This window comes from Pseudochaenichthys georgianus, chromosome 24, assembly GCF_902827115.2.
Source record: "Pseudochaenichthys georgianus chromosome 24, fPseGeo1.2, whole genome shotgun sequence".
Lineage (NCBI taxonomy): Eukaryota > Metazoa > Chordata > Actinopteri > Perciformes > Channichthyidae > Pseudochaenichthys > Pseudochaenichthys georgianus.
In genome coordinates this window covers 34,097,531-34,113,642 of record NC_047526.1, presented here as the reverse complement: position 1 = coordinate 34,113,642, position 16,112 = coordinate 34,097,531, and the positions used below count along the sequence as shown (strand labels likewise).

General features: G+C 48.6%; 1 protein-coding gene and 1 long non-coding RNA gene across 2 annotated transcripts; both read left to right on the top strand.

The window, feature by feature from the left end:
- Positions 1 to 10: 10 nt before the first annotated feature.
- On the top strand, positions 11 to 8,799 carry LOC117439913 (leukocyte cell-derived chemotaxin-2-like). Its single transcript, XM_034076056.2, has 4 exons — positions 11 to 137; positions 419 to 530; positions 8,179 to 8,330; positions 8,419 to 8,799. Exons 1-4 carry the CDS (start codon positions 113 to 115, stop codon positions 8,583 to 8,585), a joined length of 456 nt encoding a protein of 151 aa, XP_033931947.1. The 5' UTR covers positions 11 to 112; the 3' UTR covers positions 8,586 to 8,799.
- On the top strand, positions 539 to 1,340 carry LOC139433029 (uncharacterized). Its single transcript, XR_011642595.1, has 2 exons — positions 539 to 802; positions 852 to 1,340. It is a non-coding gene; the product is annotated as an uncharacterized lncRNA (long non-coding RNA).
- Positions 8,800 to 16,112: the final 7,313 nt, after the last annotated feature.

The window sequence follows — 16,112 nt, the reverse complement described above, 5'->3', positions numbered from 1 at the left end:
GGAAGAGGAGAAGAAGAAGAAGAAGAAGAAGAAGAAGAAGAAGAAGAAGAAGAAGAAGAAGAAGAAGAAGAAGAAGAAGAGACTGTATCTGGATCAAACTCTGGATTCAAAGATGAGACGCGTCTTCATTTTATTGGGTGAGAAACTTCCGATTCATTCTAAAAATATTTTATACAAAAAATACAACTTCTTTTTAGCCGTTGAGATTGTTCCATCAAAAGAGAAACACAACAAATATTTAAAACATCACAAAAGTACAAAACTCAGAAATGGGTGTTCTGGTTTAGGGACTTTGTGGGGACCAACTTAAGGTCCCCACATGGTAGCTAGTAAAGGTTTATGGTTTAACGTAATGTGTGTGTGTGTGTGTGTGTGTGTGTGTGTGTGTGTGTGTGTGTGTGTGTGTGTGTGTGTGCAGCTGTGTTGTGTGTGTGTGACGGCGTGAAGTTCGGTCAGCTCTGCAATGGAAACTCTGCAAACAGCCGGAGGACGTCTGACAGATGGGGGAGGGGCAACTACGGAGCCAGCAGGTAACAACAACAACAACAACAACAACAACAACAACAACAACAACAACAACAACATTAACACAACTATAACATCACCACTACACATCGGCCCTTTCTCATTTCATCAAATCCCCCTCCTCGACTCCTCGGTCCTCCGGGAGTGACCCGGAAATGAATTTTAGCGCGCCATTTTGAAGGACGTCTCATTTCTCTAAATGCACGTCGAGGACCGAGGAGAGAGGAGGCTCTCTGGAGGAGCTCTAACCGAGGAGAGAGGAGAGAGGAGAGAGGAGGCTCTCTGGAGGAGCTATAACCGAGGAGAGAGGAGAGAGGAGAGAGGAGAGAGGAGGCTCTCTGGAGGAGCTCTAACCGAGGAGAGAGGAGAGAGGAGAGAGGAGGCTCTCTGGAGGAGCTCTAACCGAGGAGAGAGGAGAGAGGAGAGAGGAGAGAGGAGAGAGGAGGCTCTCTGGAGGAGCTCTAACCGAGGATACACTGATGGGTCCTCCGCGGTCCTCCTCGGCTCCTTCGCGGATGCATTTCCGGGAACAGATGTTTCAAAGAGTCGTGACGCACGCCCGGACTTATCTCAGCCAATCACAGCTCTGCATGCGTCCCCTGGATATTATTTTAGAAACTGCTTTCATCGCGACGCGATGTTTCCACAGAGAACAGCTGTGAGGTGCAGAAAGCAGAGCAGAGTGTATAATACATATCGCTCAGTAGAACAGACCGACTCTCTTTATTTAGTTTAGTAGATATCTACAAACCAGATGTTTCTAAAACCATTCAGTGCTTCACAATAAAATACACCACGGCTGTAGCCTGATTTAGGAGCTGTATGTGCGTGTGTGTGTGTGGTGTAGGTGTGTGTGTGGTGTAGGGTGTGTGTGTGGTACAGTGTGTAGGTGTGTGTGTGTGTGTGTGTGTGGTACAGTGTGTAGGTGTGTGTGTGTGTGGTACAGTGTGTAGGTGTGTGTGGTACAGTGTGTGCGTAGATGCAGCAGACAGACAGGTCTCAGGTGGTTTGCTGTCCTCTGCTTACTTGTAATACTTGGAAATACAACTTTTGGCCCGTAATTTATTTTCCTCATTGCAGCGACCAGAGAGGGGGGGGGGGGGGGGGATATATCCAGTCTCTGATAGTGTTACGTTATGATGAGAGTGCTCTGTTTGATTCTGAAATTGTATATATTTATATAAATATACACATATATATATGTGTGTGTGTGTGTGTGTGTGTGTGTCCGCATCTGTAGCCATTATTGTCTCATTATACCGCACGGTGAATGAATCAAAGTAAATATAGAAGTGGTCTTGAACACATCTGTCCGTCAGACAGAGGCTGCTGCCTCCTGTCATCATTAATGGACGTCTCTTTAAAATGACCGCTCAGAGGAGAGGAGTTCTCCTTCCTCTAACCACCTGCTGCTTCCCCTCGGCTCCCCTCCTCTCTCCTCGCTTCCCCTCCTCTCTCCTCGGCTCCCCTCCTCTCTCCTCGCTTCCCCTCCTCTCTCCTCGCTTCCCCTCCTCTCTCCTCGGCTCCCCTCCTCTCTCCTCGGTTCCCCTCCTCGGCTCCTCCGCTAGCATCTCCTGTGGGCGGGACTAAGTATCGAGGATAGGAGTCGAGGAGGGGAGTTAGAGAAATGAGAAAGGGCCATAGAGAGGTGCATATATAAACCCTGGCATGATCTCATCGTTCCTCACTTCCTGTCCCCTGGTCTGGATTTCAATGGTTTTCTGAATGTGTTTTTGGCTGTTATCTTGAATTAAGGTCTGGGGTTAACACGAGCTGAAGAGATTTAAACGTTTTGTTCTATGACAGAAAATACGTCAGTAAATACCCCACTGGTGGATTTAAAAACAGAGGTTGCTAACAAGAGTCTAAATGAGACGCCCAGCATTAGCCTCCTTTAGCTTAGCGGTGGTGACGTGAAGTCATGTGACCGTGCTGTAGTTCCTCTATAGCCCAACATTAGCCTCCTTTAGCTTAGCGGTGGTGACGTGAAGTCATGTGACCGTGCTGTAGTTCCTTTATAGCCCAACATTAGCCTCCTTTAGCTTAGCGGTGGTGACGTGAAGTCATGTGACCGTGCTGTAGTTCCTTTATAGCCCAACATTAGCCTCCTTTAGCTTAGCGGTGGTGACGTGAAGTCATGTGACCGTGCTGTAGTTCCTTTATAGCCCAACATTAGCCACCTTTAGCTTAGCGGTGGAGACGTGAAGTCATGTGACCGTGCTGTAGTTCCTTGATAGCCCAACATTAGCCTCCTTTAGCTTAGCGGTGGTGACGTGAAGTCATGTGACCGTGCTGTAGCTCCTTCATAGCCCAACATTAGCCTCCTTTAGCTTAGCGGTGGTGACGTGAAGTCATGTGACCGTGCTGTAGTTCCTCTATAGCCCAACATTAGCCACCTTTAGCTTAGCGGTGGTGACGTGAAGTCATGTGACCGTGCTGTAGTTCCTTTATAGCCCAACATTAGCCTCCTTTAGCTTAGCGGTGGTGACGTGAAGTCATGTGACCGTGCTGTAGTTCCTTTATAGCCCAACATTAGCCTCCTTTAGCTTAGCGGTGGTGACGTGAAGTCATGTGACCGTGCTGTAGCTCCTTCATAGCCCAACATTAGCCTCCTTTAGCTTAGCGGTGGTGACGTGAAGTCATGTGACCGTGCTGTAGTTCCTCTATAGCCCAACATTAGCCACCTTTAGCTTAGCGGTGGTGACGTGAAGTCATGTGACCGTGCTGTAGTTCCTTTATAGCCCAACATTAGCCTCCTTTAGCTTAGCGGTGGTGACGTGAAGTCATGTGACCGTGCTGTAGTTCCTTTATAGCCCAACATTAGCCTCCTTTAGCTTAGCGGTGGAGACGTGAAGTCATGTGACCGTGCTGTAGTTCCTTTATAGCCCAACATTAGCCTCCTTTAGCTTAGCGGTGGTGACGTGAAGTCATGTGACCGTGCTGTAGTTCCTCTATAGCCCAACATTAGCCTCCTTTAGCTTAGCGGTGGTGACGTGAAGTCATGTGACCGTGCTGTAGTTCCTCTATAGCCCAACATTAGCCTCCTTTAGCTTAGCGGTGGTGACGTGAAGTCATGTGACCGTGCTGTAGTTCCTCTATAGCCCAACATTAGCCACCTTTAGCTTAGCGGTGGAGACGTGAAGTCATGTGACCGTGCTGTAGTTCCTTTATAGCCCAACATTAGCCACCTTTAGCTTAGCGGTGGTGACGTGAAGTCATGTGACCGTGCTGTAGTTCCTTTATAGCCCAACATTAGCCACCTTTAGCTTAGCGGTGGTGACGTGAAGTCATGTGACCGTGCTGTAGTTCCTTTATAGCCCAACATTAGCCACCTTTAGCTTAGCGGTGGTGACGTGAAGTCATGTGACCGTGCTGTAGTTCCTTTATAGCCCAACATTAGCCACCTTTAGCTTAGCGGTGGTGACGTGAAGTCATGTGACCGTGCTGTAGTTCCTTTATAGCCCAACATTAGCCACCTTTAGCTTAGCGGTGGTGAGGTGAAGTCATGTGACCGTGCTGTAGTTCCTTTATAGCCCAACATTAGCCTCCTTTAGCTTAGCGGTGGTGACGTGAAGTCATGTGACCGTGCTGTAGTTCCTTTATAGCCCAACATTAGCCACCTTTAGCTTAGCGGTGGTGACGTGAAGTCATGTGACCGTGCTGTAGTTCCTTTATAGCCCAACATTAGCCACCTTTAGCTTAGCGGTGGTGACGTGAAGTCATGTGACCGTGCTGTAGTTCCTTTATAGCCCAACATTAGCCACCTTTAGCTTAGTGGTGGTGACGTGAAGTCATGTGACCGTGCTGTAGTTCTTTATAGCCCAACATTAGCCGCCTTTAGCTTAGCGGTGGTGACGTGAAGTCATGTGACCGTGCTGTAGTTCCTTTATAGCCCAACATTAGCCTCCTTTAGCTTAGCGGTGGTGACGTGAAGTCATGTGACCGTGCTGTAGCTCCTTCATAGCCCAACATTAGCCTCCTTTAGCTTAGCGGTGGTGACGTGAAGTCATGTGACCGTGCTGTAGTTCCTCTATAGCCCAACATTAGCCACCTTTAGCTTAGCGGTGGTGACGTGAAGTCATGTGACCGTGCTGTAATTCCTTTATAGCCCAACATTAGCCTCCTTTAGCTTAGCGGTGGTGACGTGAAGTCATGTGACCGTGCTGTAGTTCCTTTATAGCCCAACATTAGCCTCCTTTAGCTTAGCGGTGGATGACGTGAAGTCATGTGACCGTGCTGTAGTTCCTTTATAGCCCAACATTAGCCTCCTTTAGCTTAGCGGTGGTGACGTGAAGTCATGTGACCGTGCTGTAGTTCCTCTATAGCCCAACATTAGCCTCCTTTAGCTTAGCGGTGGTGACGTGAAGTCATGTGACCGTGCTGTAGTTCCTTTATAGCCCAACATTAGCCTCCTTTAGCTTAGCGGTGGTGACGTGAAGTCATGTGACCGTGCTGTAGTTCCTTTATAGCCCAACATTAGCCACCTTTAGCTTAGCGGTGGTGACGTGAAGTCATGTGACCGTGCTGTAGTTCCTTTATAGCCCAACATTAGCCACCTTTAGCTTAGCGGTGGTGACGTGAAGTCATGTGACCGTGCTGTAGTTCCTTTATAGCCCAACATTAGCCTCCTTTAGCTTAGCGGTGGTGACGTGAAGTCATGTGACCGTGCTGTAGTTCCTTTATAGCCCAACATTAGCCACCTTTAGCTTAGCGGTGGTGAGGTGAAGTCATGTGACCGTGCTGTAGTTCCTTTATAGCCCAACATTAGCCACCTTTAGCTTAGCGGTGGTGACGTGAAGTCATGTGACCGTGCTGTAGTTCCTTTATAGCCCAACATTAGCCACCTTTAGCTTAGTGGTGGTGACGTGAAGTCATGTGACCGTGCTGTAGTTCTTTTATAGCCCAACATTAGCCGCCTTTAGCTTAGCGGTGGTGACGTGAAGTCATGTGACCGTGCTGTAGTTCCTTTATAGCCCAACATTAGCCTCCTTTAGCTTAGCGGTGGTGACGTGAAGTCATGTGACCGTGCTGTAGTTCCTTTATAGCCCAACATTAGCCACCTTTAGCTTAGTGGTGGTGACGTGAAGTCATGTGACCGTGCTGTAGTTCTTTTATAGCCCAACATTAGCCGCCTTTAGCTTAGCGGTGGTGACGTGAAGTCATGTGACCGTGCTGTAGTTCCTTTATAGCCCAACATTAGCCTCCTTTAGCTTAGCGGTGGTGACGTGAAGTCATGTGACCGTGCTGTAGTTCCTTTATAGCCCAACATTAGCCTCCTTTAGCTTAGCGGTGGTGACGTGAAGTCATGTGACCGTGCTGTAGTTCCTTTATAGCCCAACATTAGCCACCTTTAGCTTAGCGGTGGTGAGGTGAAGTCATGTGACCGTGCTGTAGTTCCTTTATAGCCCAACATTAGCCTCCTTTAGCTTAGCGGTGGTGACGTGAAGTCATGTGACCGTGCTGTAGTTCCTTTATAGCCCAACATTAGCCACCTTTAGCTTAGCGGTGGTGACGTGAAGTCATGTGACCGTGCTGTAGTTCCTTTATAGCCCAACATTAGCCACCTTTAGCTTAGCGGTGGTGACGTGAAGTCATGTGACCGTGCTGTAGTTCCTTTATAGCCCAACATTAGCCACCTTTAGCTTAGTGGTGGTGACGTGAAGTCATGTGACCGTGCTGTAGTTCTTTTATAGCCCAACATTAGCCGCCTTTAGCTTAGCGGTGGTGACGTGAAGTCATGTGACCGTGCTGTAGTTCCTTTATAGCCCAACATTAGCCTCCTTTAGCTTAGCGGTGGTGACGTGAAGTCATGTGACCGTGCTGTAGTTCCTTTATAGCCCAACATTAGCCTCCTTTAGCTTAGCGGTGGTGACGTGAAGTCATGTGACCGTGCTGTAGTTCCTTTATAGCCCAACATTAGCCACCTTTAGCTTAGCGGTGGTGAGGTGAAGTCATGTGACCGTGCTGTAGTTCCTTTATAGCCCAACATTAGCCACCTTTAGCTTAGCGGTGGTGAGGTGAAGTCATGTGACCGTGCTGTAGTTCCTTTATAGCCCAACATTAGCCACCTTTAGCTTAGCGGTGGTGACGTGAAGTCATGTGACCGTGCTGTAGTTCCTTTATAGCCCAACATTAGCCACCTTTAGCTTAGCGGTGGTGACGTGAAGTCATGTGACCGTGCTGTAGTTCCTTTATAGCCCAACATTAGCCACCTTTAGCTTAGCGGTGGTGAGGTGAAGTCATGTGACCGTGCTGTAGTTCCTTTATAGCCCAACATTAGCCACCTTTAGCTTAGCGGTGGTGAGGTGAAGTCATGTGACCGTGCTGTAGTTCCTTTATAGCCCAACATTAGCCACCTTTAGCTTAGCGGTGGTGACGTGAAGTCATGTGACCGTGCTGTAGTTCCTTTATAGCCCAACATTAGCCACCTTTAGCTTAGCGGTGGTGACGTGAAGTCATGTGACCGTGCTGTAGTTCCTTTATAGCCCAACATTAGCCACCTTTAGCTTAGCGGTGGTGACGTGAAGTCATGTGACCGTGCTGTAGTTCCTTTATAGCCCAACATTAGCCACCTTTAGCTTAGCGGTGGTGAGGTGAAGTCATGTGACCGTGCTGTAGTTCCTTTATAGCCCAACATTAGCCACCTTTAGCTTAGCGGTGGTGACGTGAAGTCATGTGACCGTGCTGTAGTTCCTTTATAGCCCAACATTAGCCACCTTTAGCTTAGCGGTGGTGACGTGAAGTCATGTGACCGTGCTGTAGTTCCTTTATAGCCCAACATTAGCCACCTTTAGCTTAGCGGTGGTGACGTGAAGTCATGTGACCGTGCTGTAGTTCCTTTATAGCCCAACATTAGCCACCTTTAGCTTAGCGGTGGTGACGTGAAGTCATGTGACCGTGCTGTAGTTCCTTTATAGCCCAACATTAGCCACCTTTAGCTTAGCGGTGGTGACGTGAAGTCATGTGACCGTGCTGTAGTTCTTTTATAGCCCAACATTAGCCGCCTTTAGCTTAGCGGTGGTGACGTGAAGTCATGTGACCGTGCTGTAGTTCCTTTATAGCCCAACATTAGCCTCCTTTAGCTTAGCGGTGGTGACGTGAAGTCATGTGACCGTGCTGTAGTTCCTTTATAGCCCAACATTAGCCTCCTTTAGCTTAGCGGTGGTGACGTGAAGTCATGTGACCGTGCTGTAGTTCCTTTATAGCCCAACATTAGCCACCTTTAGCTTAGCGGTGGTGAGGTGAAGTCATGTGACCGTGCTGTAGTTCCTTTATAGCCCAACATTAGCCTCCTTTAGCTTAGCGGTGGAGACGTGAAGTCATGTGACCGTGCTGTAGTTCCTTTATAGCCCAACATTAGCCACCTTTAGCTTAGCGGTGGTGACGTGAAGTCATGTGACCGTGCTGTAGTTCCTTTATAGCCCAACATTAGCCACCTTTAGCTTAGTGTTGGTGATCTGAAGTCACTCAAGGAGATTATCCTGCTGAAAAAAACTTGTAAAGTATCATACATGTTTGTTTACAACCCTACAGTACAGTTGCATTGTGGGACATGTAGTCTCCAGTGCCAGGGTTGTACCATTGGTTATTGTTAACTAGGGATACTAAAATAAAAGATTTGTCATATTTTTACGGGTGTTTGTTGTGTTTCAGAGGGGCCCGGCTCCACAAAGGTCTGGACATCGTGTGCAGCGACGGATCGATCGTCTACGCTCCGTTTGACGTGACGTTAAACGGGAAAGTCACCGTGTACAATGACCCCAATAAGGCGGCCATCAACAGCGGCATCAACCTGAGTGGAGAGGGTTAGCATCACATTAGCTCTGTTTTCATGCAACACACTGACAGTAAAGTGTGTTTTCACACACTGACAGTAAAGTGTGTGTTTTGCAGGTCTGTGCTTCAAGCTGTTCTACGTGCAGCCGGACCGGACCTCGGGCACGGTGAGGGCAGGGCAGCGGCTCGGCGTCATGCTGCCGATGCAGAGCGTTTACCCAGAAATCACCTCTCACATCCACGTCCAGATGTGCGACCGCAGCGACCCCACGCCGCACTTCTGATCCAACAGAACTGAGTTCTCATTTCATTTCTTGTTATAAACCAATAAAACCGAAAGACAGTGTTGTGGTGTTTCTTGAAATAAAGCCACGTCCAAACTAATGTATTACGCAGCTTAGTTGAATACACGATTCTGATTGGTTCATTTGGATATTTCAGAGATTGTTTTTCTTAGTAATACCAACATTTTTAAGTCAATAAAATAATTTTCAATTATTTCTGGTAGTTGGTTTATTTAATGTGTGGCCGTGTAATAATCGGGATAATGTGCAGCTTTATTAACCTGTTAAACCCCGAGCCTGTTTTTCAGGTTTCAGGCTCGAAAATGACATTCCCAGAACAAATGACTATAACTTCACTTTTAAAAGGTTTATATGAATAATTGTTGTTTTCAAAGCAAGGTTACATCTGTGAGTTGGATGTAGAAGTGTCAGAATCAATAGCAAAAAAATGTAAATTCCTGTCTCCGCCTAAAGAAAACCCATTACTTATAGTGAAGACCAACCTTGAATGAAGGGTTAGTAGCCTAAAAGCTTTAGGAATCCAAAGTATAACATATAATAAGTACCCTGTATCAAGATTGAGGCAAAACAAGTGACATTTGACCTTTTTAGAGAGGTTTATGAAAATAAGTCCAGGCGGAATAAGCTTTGGGCACATTTGGGCATATTTGGTTCCATCAGTGCCATTTGACATTTTTCAGGTACCAGACTATAACAATTATTGTATTATATTGAATCATCACTATAGGTCTTCATTCCACCCACAAAAAAAAAACATTTCTTAAAAAAATAAAAAAATGTTACAAATATTTTTGTGTGTGTAGGTGTGTGTAAGTGTAGGTGTGTGTGTGTGTGTGTGTGTGTGTGTGTGTGTGTGTGTGTGTGTGTGTGTGTGTGTGTGTGTGTAGGTGTGTATGTGTAAGTGTAGCTGTGTGGGCATGTAAGTGTAGCTGTGTGTGTATGTAACTGTACCAACGCACTATACAATAAAACTACACTGTAGGTCATTGTGTGTAGGTGTACTTCATCCATCCATCCATCTTCTCCGCTTATCCGTGGTCGGGTCGCGGGGGTATCAGTTCCAGCAGAGAGCCCCAAACTTTCTTTTCCCTGGCGACATCAACCAGCTCTGACTGGGGGATCCCAAGGCGCTCCCAGGCCAGCGAAGAGATATAGTCCCTCCACCTGGTCCTAGGTCTACCCCTTGGTCTCCTCCCAGCTGGACGTGCTTGGAACACCTCCCTAGGGAGGCGCCCAGGTGGCATCCTAACTAGGTGCTCGAACCACCTCAACTGGCTCCTTTCGACGCGAAGGAGGAGCGGCTCAACTCCGAGTCCCTCCCTGATGACCGAACTTCTCACCTTATCCCTAAGGGAGACACCAGCCACCCGGCGGAGGAAACCCATCTCGGCCGCTTGTATCCGCGATCTCGTTCTTTCGGTCATGACCCATCCTTCATGACCATAGGTGAGGGTAGGAACGAAAATGGCCCGGTAGACAGAGAGCTTTGCCTTCTGGATCAGCTCTCTTTTCGTCACAACGGTGCGGTAAAGCGACTGCAGTACCGCTCCCGCTGCTCCGATTCTCCGGCCCATCTCACGCTCCATTGTTCCCTCACTCGAGAACAAGACCCCGAGATACTTGAACTCCTTCACTTGGGGTAAGGACTCATTCCCTACTTGGAGTGGACAGTCCATCGGTTTCCTGCTGAGAACCATGGCCTCAGATTTGGAGGTGCTGATCCTCATCCCAGCCGCTTCACACTCGGTGGTGAACCGATCCAGTGAGTGCTGAAGGTCGCAGACCGATGAAGCCATCAGAACCACATCATCTGCAAAAAGCAGTGGTGCAATCCTTAGTCCACCGAACTGCAGACCCCCTCCCCCCATGACTACGCCTCGAAATCCCACCCATGTATATTACAAACAGGATTGGTGACAAAGCGCAGCCCTGGCGGAGGCCAACCCTCACCGGGAATGGGTCCGACTTCCTGCCGAGGACCTGGACACAGCTCTCGCTTTGGGAGGTGTACTTGCACAATAAAAAAACCCGGAAACATAGGTAACATTTGACTCCAACTGGGGCAGATTTATTTCAAACATTTTACCAACACACTATAGGCATGTAAAAACAAACATTTGACCAACGTACTATACAATAAAACCACACTGTAGGTTTGTAAAAACAACAAATATTTTACCAACACACTATACAATAAAATCACACTAGGTATATAAAAACAAGTATTTATTTTTTAAATAAACACTCGCAAAATGTTATACCTACCTGAACTTTATACCGACCTGAATGTTCCAGTATTTAGGTCGTGCCACTCCCTGAAACAGTTCCTTTTGACAGTGAAGCACAGAGGGACCTGGCACTTCCTGCAGGACACAGGTGTCTTCACCCCTTTGAGTCCAGCACCTAGGCACCTCCTGCAGTTCTTCCTGACCTTGGTGGCATCTTCCCCATAATACTCCAAAAAGACAAGTAACACTATTTAGCATTTTGCCTAATCATTCCTGTTGGCTAAGCTAACACTGTGATGCAGTTCCACCAAACACACAAGTAATATATAAAAAGGATAATATTGGACAATAAATGAATAATATTACACCAAATAAATAAGTAAACACATATATATATATTCATTCACTGGCCATTCATTTAGAAAATGTAACTCCAAAAAGACAAGTAACATTATTTAGCATTTTGCCTAATCATTCCTGTAGCTTCTTGGCTAAGCTAGCACTGTGACGCAGTTTCACCAAACACACAAGTAATATATAAAAACAGAGAGATTACATACCTTTCCCGTGGTGGAAGTTCAACATCCGAGTCACTACTGTCCGGATCCAGGTCTGGCTGGAGGAGATCTTCATCATCCGACGAAGAGTCATCTGGTATGATCATAGCTATCGTCAGCTAGCATCTCTAGCACCTGCTCTGTGATGAAGCTCACCCTTCTGGCTGCGTAATGCGTAATGGAGCCGGAGCGGGCTTAGTTTATACTACGCAGGATCATATCTTTGGAACCCATTGGTCGATTTGGGCGATTGACACCTTTTCTGAATCGTTAGAGCCAATAGAATCGAGTGACAGTTAGTAAGTCCCGCTAAACACTTACGCCAAGTAGAGAGAGGTTTGCGTAAACAGCACGTGAGACAGTGTTAGCTCGGGACTGCGAAACGTTATACCTACTCTGCTGCCATGAATGTAATGATAGATTATCAGGAACAATTCTAAAGTGACTAAGAGACATTGGATTAACTTTAAGCAGCGTTTTTATTCCCTTGAACAAGAGCTTTGATCAAAAAACCAAACGTCGAGCTGGCAGGCTTAGGACCGGCGGACGGGCAATCATCCCGACCGTCGAAAACCGAGGCCTGTCAGTGCTTCAACTCAATGTCGAGGGCCTAACAACCGCCAAACTCGAAGTCCTGCGTCACCTGGTTGATTCCAATGGGGCAGCGGTTCTGCTCCTGCAGGAGACACACTGCACATCAGACAACATCCTCAAGATCCCTGGGTTCCATCTCGCTGGGTCCATCTACAGCAAGCAACACGGTGTAGCAACGTTCGTCCGAACTGAAATAAGCTGGTCAGCCAGTAGCCAATCCCCACCAAGCTCTAACATCGAGTGGCTGGTTACAAAAATCCAGGAAACATCAGTCGTCAACGTATATAAGCCCCCACCATCAGAGCTGTCCACGACGTCACTCCCATCAATAACTGCACCTGCCATCTATGCAGGGGACTTCAACTGTCAGCACACAGACTGGGGTTACAACTACACAACACCTAATGGAGTGGCGCTGAGTGAATGGGCCTCCAACACTGATGCACTGCTGCTGTATGACCCCAAGGAGCCTCCAACCTTCTTCTCTACACGCTGGAACACCTCCACCAACCCGGACCTGGCCTTCGCCACATGCCACAGTAACGACCCGATACCGGTGAGACGCGTCCTGGACAGGTTTCCCCGCTCACATCACCGACCATCCATCATTAAAGTCCCATCACTGGTGGAACCGGTACCAGGGAAACCCGTCAAGCGATGGAACTTCCGAAAGGCCAACTGGGAGTCGTATGCTGAGGAGACTGAAAGAATGTCAGCTGGCCTGCCAGACCCAGGCACAGCCGACCTGGATACGGCCTATGCAGCCTATTGCCAGGTCCTCCTGGGTGCGGCAAAGAAGTCCATCCCACGTGGCTATAACAGGAATTACATCCCGGGTTGGGACGAGGAATGCAGCCACCTTCTGTGTGACCACCAGAGGGCTAGCTCCAGAGAAGAGGTGGATGTGACCGCAGCAGCACTGCTCAAGAAGCTAGATATCACCCGCAGGGCCAGATGGACAGAGGTCGTTGAATCAATCGACTTCACCCATTCTAGTCGCAAGGCGTGGCAGACCATCAACCAGCTCACAGGCAGAAATACAACACCCCACAGCTGCCCAGTCACAGCAAACGCCATCGTATCCCAGCTCCTGAAGAACGGCCGCTTCCCGGATGCTGACAAAGCCTTTGCCCGACTGACATCGCGTGAGGTGTCTTGCATCTCGGGAGCGGCCAGTGTCGATTCCAACCTCTCGGGAGAATTCACAGCAGAGGAACTCAGTGAGGCCATGAGCAAGCTCAAGCCAGGCAAATCCCCTGGCCGTGACAACATCCACCCGGAGTTCGTCATCCACCAGAGCTCAACAACATCTGGCTGGCTCTGTGCTTTCTACACATCATGCTACCAGAGATTAAAGCTCCCAAAGACTTGGCGCCGTGCCTCTGTCATAGCTCTGCCAAAGCCAAATAAATCTGCAGAAGACCCCAAGTCATACAGACCAATCTCGTTGCTCTGTGTCCCATTTAAGATCTTGGAGAGGATGATCCATAGCCGCATCGAGCCAGTGGTGGACTCCCAGCTCCCACGGGAACAAGCTAGTTTCTGTCGTGGAAGATCAACAGCAGACCAGGTAACACTACTCTGTCAGGACATCGAGGACAGCTTCCAGGCCAATGAGAAAGCTGGGGTAGTGTATTTGGATCTGACTGCTGCATATGACACTGTGTGGCTCCGGGGACTCCACCTGAAGCTGCTGAGGACAATACCGGACCGCCACATGGTGAAGTTCATCATGGAGACACTTTCCAACCATAGCTTTATCCTCCAGACCAGCAATGGCCAGTGCAGTAGGCTCAGAAGACTGAAGAACGGGGTACCGCAGGGGTCTGTTCTCTCGCCGATGCTGTTCAATATTTACATCCACGACCTACCTGATACAACATCCAGAAAGTATGGCTACGCAGACGATCTTGCCATCATGCTGAGCCGACCAACGTGGAAGGCGATGGAAGAGGGTCTTAACGAAGACATGGGCACACTAGTAGCATACCTCCGAAGGTGGCGCCTACAGCTCAGCGTCGGGAAAACAGTCGCAGCGGCATACCACCTTAGCACCAGAGAAGCCAGGAGGGAACTTGAGGTGCGCGTCGACAACAAATGTCTGGAGGTCCAGCAAGCCCCGAAGTATCTTGGAGTGCGCCTGGATCGGACATTGTCCTTTAAAAAACACCTGGAAGAAGTCAAGGCCAAGGTGACATCCAGGGTCGCGCTGATCCGCCGCCTCGCTGGAACAACCTGGGGAGCCTCCGCTAAGACACTGCGAATATCCACTCAAGCCCTGGTCTTCTCTGTAGCGGAATACTGCGCCCCAGTCTGGAGCAGAAGCCCTCATGCGAAAAAGGTCGACGTGGCTATCAATACCTCCTTCAGAATAATAACTGGATGCTTAAAGCCTACCCCTGTGTCCCTCTTGCCAGTCCTCGCGGGAATAGCACCGGCCGGCCTCCGACGGGAGGCTGCCACCCTCGCCCTGGCCAGGAAGGCACAAAAGTATGACTGGCACATCCTGCACAACACCACAATAACTCCAGCACCTCCAAGCAGACTCAAGTCCCGCCACCCCTGCAACAAAGCAGCTCAAGAGATGCTCAACTCCACCTCTGAGGACATCTCCAGAGATGCATGGTTGGCAGCAGCTTGGAAGCAGGAGTGGGTGTCAGCCGGGCCCTCCCGAATCCACCGTTACATCTGGGACCCAGGAGATGGCGCCATTGGAGGAGACGACCTACCGCGCCGGCAGTGGACCGCTCTGAACCGTCTACGAACTGGGGGCGGTCGCTTTAAAACCTCGATGAAGACGTGGGGCTTGGCGGACAGTGCGGCATGCGAGTGCGGTGACCCTGAGCAGACCGCTGTCCATATAATCACCATCTGCCCCTTATATAGACCACCCTCGGAAGCCAGCCTCTTCGACCTAGGACCAGAGATGCGGGCATGGCTACACGACACCGAGTTGGACCTCTAACGTTATACGAAAGAAGAAGAACAGCAACGGTAAGACATAATTATTGTTATGGTTTTGAAAACTGTTGTTTTTTTTCTTCTCTGTTATGGCTGCTAGCTCAGTAAGTTTGTGTCCTACAGTGATGATACTTATAACCAACTAATCTGTGGAGTATCAGCTTTCAGATGATATGTAGTTTGTGCAGAAAATATTAAGTTTTAAAGATCGTTTTTGTTAGTTAGCACCGGAAGTAGCATCTGCCCGTTTTAGCTAAGGGCTAATGCTAACGCTTCTTGTGAGACTTGTGTTTTGTTTCTGTAAAAATGGTTCGTATTGTCAGTTAGCTGAGATTCTTCTCGTTAATCTGGTATAACACATTAATAGTTTTGAAATATTAAGATGCCCTGAAAAAAAAACCCAGGGGCTTAACAGTTTAATGACCGCCTCGCTGCACATGAACCCTTTAACCACTCCTTCTCAGCTCCATCTGACATACAAGCATCTCCCCAACCTCCACCGCTACCACTTCTCCCCCATCTCCCTTGACCTCCTGACTCCTTCTCCCCAGCGCCGCCTCTCCCAGTTCAACCTGGTTACCCCACTTGAAATACTCCATCTGATCGGTTCCTCAAATCCCACAACCTGCTCCCTTGACCCTCTACCCACTCCTCTCCTGAAGTCCTTCCTCCCCGTCCTCTGCCCCTATCTTGCTAACCTTTTCAACTCCTCGCTGTCCCATGGAACCGTCCCCTCTGCCTTCAAAACTGCTGCCGTTACTCCAATCCTCAAAAAACCTGATCTTGATCCCTCCTCCCTCACTAATTACCACCCCATCTCCAACCTACCATTCCTCTCAAAAACTCTTGAACGCATTGTAGCCAAACAAATTCACTGCCATCTCCAAACCAACTAGCTTTACGAACCCCTTCAGTCTGGATTTCGTCCTCACCACAGTACAGAAACTGCACTCGTCAAAGTCCTCAATGACCTCCTCACCTCTGCTGACACTGGTTCCCTCAATGTTCTCATCCTCCTCGACCTGAGTGCAGCCTTCGATACCGTGAGCCACAACATCCTGCTCACCCGACTCAGGGACATTGGTATTGAAGGTATTGCACTCAGATGGCTCCAGTCCTACCTCACTGAACGATCTCACTTCATCTGCCTCAACAACCACTCCTCT